Raw genomic sequence first — 9,474 nt, 5'->3', positions numbered from 1 at the left:
CCCAAGAATGTATAAAGAATATTTAATATACATGAGAGATCTTTTGTATGAAGGACTTGGAGCTCATGATAACTCCATGAAGGAGCATTTGGTTTGTTCTTTCCCAAAACCAATTCCGTTCTACTATAAACAAAAGATGAAGAATGAAAATCGGTATTTTACAGATAGCGTTGGTCAGATTATTCAGACCATCAAACAGACAATCAAGGAGGTATGTCATCATCAAAAAATGACACAATTGAATTAGAAATTCCCGCAGTCTATCTGTAAGCATGCTTCTAAGTTCGATGCAGACTTTGGATGTGCGAAATGCAGCTGTGAGACTTCTTACACTAGAAAATATAACAACCATCGACATCATTCCCGCTACAAAAATTACTCTAACTTCAACAATCAACAAGAATATGGACACAGGTCTTCATGACACTCCCGTCATCATCGACGAGGCAAGTCTTACTGGAAGTCTTATCATAAAAGGAATAAGAATAGAGAATATGAGAAAAATCCAAAAAGGAAATAATTGAAATCCTTCATTTGTGAAAGTACTTCACATTTGGCTAACAAATGTCCAAAAAAGAAGAAAGATCAAGCCAACTCTGCAAAAATGAATATGCATCATCGTGACTATGACAGTTGTTATTCATATGACAGTTATGATGAAGACAGTTATTCATATGACAGTGGAAGTGATACTGACGCAGAAAATGACTCCGAAGGTTTCTCTACCAGCAAGACATCATGGTATGCTGCAGGTTCTACCCCCAGTGAATTTTCAGAAGATAATGAAGAAACGCCATCAAATATCACTAAAGATTCAGATGATGATACAATTTATCCTCACCGGTTTCAACCAGTAAATGCCCATGAGGTACAATTTATCATGAACAGTTTCTACCAATAAATGCCCATGAGGTAGGTACATATCCCAAGAAGAAAGGATAAATTTATGGCTTCTGCTTCTACTTCTTATTTCAATTCCAAAAATGAATTTTCAAGAAAAAGAAAAGGTAAGCACGTGAAAGAAAGCTCATCGGAATCATCAGATTCTGACAATTCGACTACATCTTCTTCAAAGCACAAAAAACACAAAAACAAAATCAAGCAAGAATTCTTCTCGAATCCTTATTATTTGCCTAAATCTGGTACTCTCAGACCAGAGACAAAGGGACAAGCAAACATGTTTGTACCCCATAAACTGGAAAATCTCCACCAGCCCCGAACTGCATCTCAGCTTCTCCAAACATTTACCTCAACTACTTCGGGAGCACAGCAAGCTGGTAATGAATTAACAAATGATTTTTTACAATGCAACAAGAACTTCACTCATTATGCAAAATCTACAAAAGGATACTAGTCAGCCAAAAAGAAATAGCTCAAGTACCTACAATTGTTTTACATGAACTCCAATCTTCTGCAAATGTTCCAATAATACCAATTAACCAGATAAGGTTAACACAATCCAGAGTTCATAAGATAAATACTCTCGACACACGTGGACCCATTCCAATGGTCTGTGTACAAGTAAAGAACATGCCAAAATTCTCACTATTTGTAGATGCATTGATAGACACTGGCTCTAGCCTGACAATAGCTCCATATGAGTTATTTCCAAAAAGCTATATAAAGATCACCACTTCCATTATAGTGAAACTTTCAAACAACAAAAAAATCACACTCATACATGTAACACAAGCATATTTACACCTTGGTACAATAAAGATGCCTATAGAAATATAGCTTATGCGGCAAATAAGGTATGATTTACTAATTGGTACATATATATTACAGCACTTGGCACCATATACTTTTTGGTTAGATCACTTCACAATTTCCTATAAGCGGAAAAAAGCGGACTTGTCTCTACTTCCAAAGATAGGTAGAACCATCTACTCTATCTCAGAATCCAATGTCCAGACAAAAGATGTTTCCAAAACTCACTAGATCCAAACAGAAATGCAGAAAAAAGAAAAAGAAATTCAGCAAATACAGGATCACCTGAAGACATTTATGAATGAAGGCCCCCTGGTTTTCAAAAAAAAAAGAGAAATATATATTATCTCATTGCCTATTCAATCAAATGCAATCCTGACCAAAGCAATGCACTCGGGAATGAAGGATGAAGATTTGAAACTATGTAGAGAAGAGATTCGGTCTCTCCTAGACAAAGGATTGATTGAGCCAACAAAATATGCAGTGAATATTGAACTCAAACTCTTGTTTCTCTAGGATCAAGGCAGAGGTTATGAGTTGTAGAGTGTGTCATACTTCGAACGAATCTCAAATCACAGCAAAGGTAGCCTCCATGTGTTAAACACCAGCAAACAAACTCAACCAAGGAAGGCTGGATCTCATGCAAACAGTAGTGCAAGGGAGAGAAATACTAAAATCACAAGCACTTGAGGAGAGAGAAAATTTGGGCAATAGCTATTAGGTGCAAATGCAGCTTGTGAAGGAGAGAAAAGATTAGGGCGACAACTCTAAACTATTGGCGACAACACCAAATGCTGACCTCAGCATCAAACACAACAAAGAGACAATAGGCAACATCTCCAAGGTGCCCAGCAACAGATGTAGACAAGTAGTGAAGGCTGGAATCAGGCGCTAGATAGTAGCAAATGGCTGGGGTAAGCTCTGACCGGGATATCCTCTACAAACAAGATGTGGGCACCAAAGATACGGCTCCTGAGAACTACAAAAACAAGATTGAGAAAGAGTGGTGGGCTATATGCCTATTTATAGAAAATTTGAAGCACCTAAATTAGGGTTTTGTACATTTTTAGCTCAACAACTCCCATGCTCTTCACTCCACTACCGCCCATACCTCTACCCGAGAATATCGCAATTCATGGCTACCCTTCCTCTACTTCAAGCGCCCTATTCCCATCACCTTCCATAGGACATTCAGAGACTCCATTCTACTAGCGTCATCATCAGACCATTGATAACAACACTCCTACCTTGGCGTCAATCCTACATAGCTGGCAACCTCTTCCACTCCCTTTAGGCCTTACCAGATTTGCGTTTGGCTGCCTGGAGACCTCCTCCACATCTAGCATCACCTTCCCTAGCCTGGCATCAGCATCTTCCTGGTTGGTGTCACCCCATATCTGGCGTCAATTTTTACAGTCCCAAATACCTGCGTTTTTTGGGTTGACTTGCATTTACCCTCGTGATGGCTGTCCCCTCATTTGGCATCATCATCCATCCCCTAGAGTCAGCATTTGGACTGCTCTCCTTGTATTTGACAGCTCCAACATACTTTGAGATCTATGGTTTTCCTGCCCAAGCCACTCCCTAACATCTAAGGATTGTGATTCGCTCCCTCAACAGTTGGTGATCATCTTCTTCATCTCCAACGATATCAAAGAACTACGGTTCACTCCCTCAACAGTTGTCCTTCACCTTCTAGTAATTTCTTCGATAGCCCGATGCTCAAAAAACTATATTTCACTCCCTTCACTATGCAGATTCCCACAAGTGTGGTCACCTAATTCAAGCAAGATAAAGGAGATCATGAACCCCAACTTCGGATTTTCCTTGAGACAAGGAGGTCATACAAGCTGTATGCTAAGATTCCCCAAACATCAAATTAGTTATCTGGGATTCATCATATCGGTAGAAGGAATCTCAGTGGAGCCAGCCTAAGTTAGAAATGTTCTAGGATGGCCAAATACCAACAACTGTCAAAGAAATACTCAGCTTTCTTGGATTGACAAGATGGTATGGGGTCTTCATCAAAAACTATGCTTGGATTGCAGCACCTTTGACAAAATTATTGAAGAAGCAAACGTCCATTGCATGGTCAACTGCCGAACAAACTAGCTTTGATAGGTTGAAGCAAAGTTTGGTATTGCTCAGAACAACTTGAGGAATGCAGGGGTCACCATCCCTAAAATTTAGAGAGTTACTATTTTTGGACCCCAAAATCTATTTGCGTCATTATCTTCGTTTTTGCACGAGGATTAATTCTCTGGTCTGTGCCGAGGTCAAATTTTGCACTAATCATGGAGAATTTTAGACCAAAAGGTTTAATCGGGAAAATTGTTACGTGTATGCCATGTGGCACAAATTCCCAAAAGAGAGAGAGAAAGCATTTTTAAAAAAACGTAATAGGCATGAGGGGCAAATCTGAGAATAAAGTTTTGAGGAGCTGAGGGCAGATTGCTCCAAGTTCATCGGCTATGGAGAGTACTTCTTCGTCTCTGACTCATGTACGGAGGTAGAGCTTGCTCCCTCTGGTCAACTCTCTCTCTATTCTCAGAGGAAATGCACTGCATGATGGGCTGATTCCATCGAAGGTACAGTTCTGTGTTTTCTTTACACATCTGCTAAGGCAGGAGCCTCACTCTCCAGGTTTAGGAGCAATTGTTGGCTTCTCCAATGCAGGAATTAAAGAAAGTGATGACCATGCCACACAGGAATAGGGTTTATCAGCTCTAATTTAGTGCTGTTTGTGGGACTGTTTTACTACTGGAATGATGCCAAGGTGAAACGGATGTTGTTATGGATGTGTTGGACAGTAAGAACAATAAATACAGAGTTCTGCAAACTACAATTCTACACATGAATCATTGAGTTATGGTCACAAAAAAATGCTTTCCTAAAAGGGATGTTGTTTTGGATATGCTGGACAGTAAGAACAGTAAATACTGCAGAATGGATATGCTGGACAGTAAGAACAGTAAATACAGAGTTTTGCAAACTGCAATTCTGCCCATGAATCATTGAGTTATGGTCACACAATTTTTCCTTTTCTTGATATGGTATCAGAGCATACCTATTATTTGGGCAAAACATACACAACATGGACAGCAAGCTAATACTGTTGGTTTAGAACAAAATGTGGGTCCTTCTAGGCCTTCAGAAACTGGTGACTTGTAAGAAGGAGAGAAATTTGATGACCAGTTTAAACGTCAATTGAGAATACCAGCTGAAATGCTTGTGCAATTGGCAAAAGATCCTTCATTTATGCACTTTTTGTACCCCTGATTGCAGCAAAGGCAAGAAGAGGGAATCGTCTTCAAGACAGCAAGATGCATTGAAGGAAGTCCCAATACAACATCATGATGTTTCAAATGGTGAGCATAAGCAAATGATGCCAGTGGGGCAATTAATGCATATGCAAGGCCAACTTGGAAGTGCCAATTCAATGCTTTTTGGACAGTAGGGCATGCATGCAATGATGGGGCAGTCAGGGTACTTTGGAGGGTGACACTAATTTCCATGCTATGGTGGGCCAAGGACTACATACGGGGCTGGCCGCTACCCGAGTATGGCTGGTAATATGCATAACCCCATGTATAGCAATGTTGGCATGATGGTGGGACACAAAGTGGCAAGTTTGCCGATGCATATATACACCTACTATGTTTGGGACTCATGGTATTAATGTTAGACATACAAGTGTTCCATGTAGTGCTGGTCATAAGGAAAAATACAACTAGTAATGCCTACATGAGAAGAATGCAGCTAGTAATGCATGCAATATATGGAAAAATGTATCTTGGTATGGCTGACAATATGCGAATTCCCATGCATAGTGACATTGCAAGGGTCCAAAGTACGCAAACAAGAATGTTTCCTAATGCATTTGGTGCTCCTAGCATGTTAAGTACACATGGGGGGCTAGTAAACCGGATGCAATATTGCATATTAGTAAGTTGGAATTGCACCAATGTGAAAGTATAAAGCATCGCAATGCTTGAGAAGAAAGAAGGCCTAGAACCTAGTGGGGATTTTGAGGCAAGTAAAGTTAGAGGTAAAGTTTCCATGTGCTTCTTGGTGAAGCTTCAGCATTGTTTCACCTATATGGAAGAATGCAATTGGATGGAGAAGAAAGACCTGGCAAATTATCCTCAGTGATGCACTTTACCTTGATGTGTTTCAATTAGACCACATTTTGGGTCGGCCGGGCTAATTTAGGTTTAGCAAAGCGTAAAAGGTCCACAGTATTGCCTGATGCTCAAGGGGGAGGTTGCACCTCCACTCCCCTAGTAATGGACAGCTCGGTTATGTAGTGGACCTTGAATGTACTTGGTTTGCATTCAGGATACTATATACTAGCAATATTTTTGCCATTGGGATCACTATTCAGTGTACTAGTCACTAATAGTCAGTATATAGATGTGTATGGTTTGCACCCAGGCTCTGAAACTATGCATTTGCAAGGTTATTGATATGTGTGGAATACATGGAATGTACATTTTGATGTGATGTAAATGCAAGGCATGTATGGAATACATGGAATGCACGTTTGGATGTAATGTACATTTGCAAGGCATGTATAGTATAATGTCAATGTGGTGGCATTAGAACCTAGGCATTCATTGATTAATTAATAATCTAAGGGCTAATAATTGCTCGGGAATACTCAGAAGACAAATTGGCCTAGCCAATTTAATTATTGGCAGGTGGAATTATTTTTCAAGGCACTAGAATAATTATTAAATTAATGTCCAGAATTAATATCCTGAAAGTTAATTTAATAAAGCTAGATAATACTGAAAAATGGGATTAGCTACCACTTGGTAAAACTTGCTCGTACAAGTGAAAAAAATGTTTTTGGGGGCCAACGGAAGTCTATTCCAACCATTGTGAGAGAAAAGAAGACTATAGAGAGCAAGGAGATATTGTTGATGTGATGTGCAACCACTAAGGATCAATCCTACAGCAAGCAACATCAATTTGAAGCTCTCCAAGTGAAGGTGAAAATAGCCCAAGGTCCTTCTTGTGCAGGTGACAACAAATAGGAGGGAGCAACAACCGTTATAGTGATCTTAAGCTGTAGCTAATAACTTCCATGGCTATTTGAGCAAGGCAGCAACAATTTTTCCACCTTTCTCGCAATGAAACTCTGAAATTTCTCTCTCTACGACATTCTCTCTTATCCTATGACCATCCCTCAACTTATCTCAACAAAATCCAGCCTTTTCAATCATCAAAGGTGGAAATATTGAAAATCTCTACTGTGAATCCTAATTTAAAATAGAAATTAGGATTTGACAACCACCTTGAGATGCATGCTCAAAATTGAGGACTTAGAACTTCAATTTCAACAACTGAAATTAAAGAATTTCCAAGAGATTCAAGAGTTCAGCCAACCAATATCAAATTTGGGGCCTAGTTTGTCTTTCAAGGAGTAGAGTGAAGGCCAAAACCGAGGGGCAAGTTGGTTTGATGGCTTGCTGGTCAATTTTGACAACAAGAGACACTTGGATTAGTGAAAGAAATCAAAGAATCAAAGTTGTACTGCATGCATTTGCAATAAAAGCTAAAGAAACGCCGCACGGGGTGCCAATTTTGGACCCAACAGGTTTCATTGTCCAAGATTAAAGTGGTAAAGTGTGCATTTTCAGTTTATATGAATTTTATTCTTGGTTTAATTGTTGATTAATCAAGTCATACCACCGTCTCACATACCGACATTACAAACCCAACTGAAGAGCAAACAAAACCAGTAACATGAAATAAGCAGCAACACATCTGCTCTTGTTACACAGCCATTGTCAAGAAAGTCATGAAGGATATGCCAACAACTACATCTAGAGAGCTACACTTAATTCCCTCATTCTACGCTAACCTTTGTGAAACGAACAAGATAAAACTAGACACACTATAATAAAAAGGAAAGGAACGAAGTGTCTTCGAGCAAAAATGGTATTCTAGACAAAGTTTGGCTGCTAAAATTAGTAGCCAACTAATGACTCTTGCAGAGCAAAGAAAGATTCAATAGACCTCAATGCATGATCCCACGTATATGGCCCCTACCTCCCTAAGAAAGCTATCAATTGTCCATAGCGTCGAGCTTGCTACACCTACCCAACAACACCCCTTGTATGATAAACTTGTTGTAGAGGAAGAGCTATATGTGGCTGACAAGGTAGGACAAGGAAGCATGGTACTTGATGTCAGTGCCTATGTTTTTTGTCTTACCCAAGACCCAAATTTTCTTAACTATGCCTTGCTTCAGTACAACCTTGACTTCTTCAAGTGGTTAATCCAAGGCTAAGCAACACGAAACCTATCCATCATTTGATTCTACTCTTCCACAACCAACTTTATCACCCAATTATGCAAGGCCAAGTAAATATCCCAAAATCTCTCCTAACAAGAATGTAGAAGAGAAGAGCAATATGTCCAAGCAATTAGGACATAAGTCAACATCTCTCGACAAACATGCTACAATGGATCCTAAAAGCGATGAAAAAAGCCCTTGAATACACGGCCACAAGAGACCAAAAACACTAATCAAAACACATACAAACCTCCAAAGCCTGAGAGTACTCCCAAACGAACCCAGGATCCAATCCAACAATTTTCCGCAATTGCTACCATGATCAAATTCACTGACCCAATAATTACTGCTTCACCATCTAGATGTGGAAACACAGCAATCACACTTCCCAACTGCAACTAAACCTATTAACTCCACCAAGGAGCATGCCAATAATATTCCAGTAAAGCGAGATACTAGAGCTAAAACAACAAGCTTAAGTGACTCAGCAACTCTCAAGTCATGCTTAACTTGACCCAAGCTTCCAACTCAATTGAAACCTAACTTGAAGCTTAGAACTTTGAAGGAAATGGCAATAAAAACCACTCAAAACAAAAAAAGACCAATGGTTGCATGCCTTAGAGAATTGAATGATAAACTCATGTTACTTGCTCGCATTTTCCCCTAGGCTAATGTTGGAATCCTAGCTACAAAACACAAGGAATTCCTAGAATTGCCATTGTCAAGGAAAAAGCAAGAACATCTTAGCAAGCAATACGTTGAACACTTAGACAACCCTCTAAGACTCATTCCTAACAAGGAAGCTAAGGAATGTCATTTGGTCCCCACATTACATAATGCATTGTTTCACAATATCATTGAGGAATTATCAACACTAGAATAAAAAGGAGAGGGCCAAAGCCCATTTGAGAAAGTTTATTATAATATACGAGCCTCAACAGCTGAATTTGAAAGTCAACTAATGACTATTTCAGAACAAGGATGAGCTATATGGAGGTCCCAAATTGACCCAACGTACACAACTTTGACTTCTCTTCAAGTACTCACCACTTCACAAGGTATAAAGCTAGTTGGACCACTCTTGGACCTTCCCTTGCTCAACAAATCCTCGTAGAAAAAGAGCTCCTTGTTGTGAGCAAACTAGATCAAAGAGATGTAGTACTCGATATCACAGGATACCTAACCCTATTAGCAAAGTTACAGCAACTTATTAACACCTATGCTACACTTCAATATAATCCCGACTTCTATCAATAGCTTACCCCTCAATAGAGTACCAATGTACCATAATGCACTATCTTATATATAATAATTACATCATTAGAATTGTTATACATAATAGAAGTTATTAAAATAGTTTTTCTAAAAACCCATGCACACCACTAGATTAGTATCCTTGCAATGCTCAGAAGCATTGCAACATTTTTCAAACCAATAAATCGATAAGTGGTGAAAAGTTG

General features: G+C 39.3%; 1 protein-coding gene across 1 annotated transcript in view; it reads left to right on the top strand.

The window, feature by feature from the left end:
- The first annotated feature begins 604 nt into the window (after positions 1-604).
- LOC148015839 (putative oxidoreductase C663.09c) overlaps positions 605-9,474 on the top strand; it is a 60,111-nt gene continuing 51,241 nt past the window's right edge. Inside the window, exons 1-2 of the mRNA XM_087664825.1 lie at positions 605-868; positions 4,771-4,877. Of these exons, the coding sequence (XP_087520951.1) occupies positions 605-868; positions 4,771-4,877 (371 nt within the window). The remainder of the gene's footprint in view (positions 869-4,770; positions 4,878-9,474) is intronic.

Source organism: Lygodium microphyllum, chromosome 23 (assembly GCF_053477565.2).
Source record: "Lygodium microphyllum isolate KBCC chromosome 23, Lygodium_microphyllum_v1.1.10, whole genome shotgun sequence".
Taxonomy (NCBI): Eukaryota; Viridiplantae; Streptophyta; class Polypodiopsida; order Schizaeales; family Lygodiaceae; genus Lygodium; species Lygodium microphyllum.
This window is presented reverse-complemented; position numbering and strand designations above follow the sequence as displayed.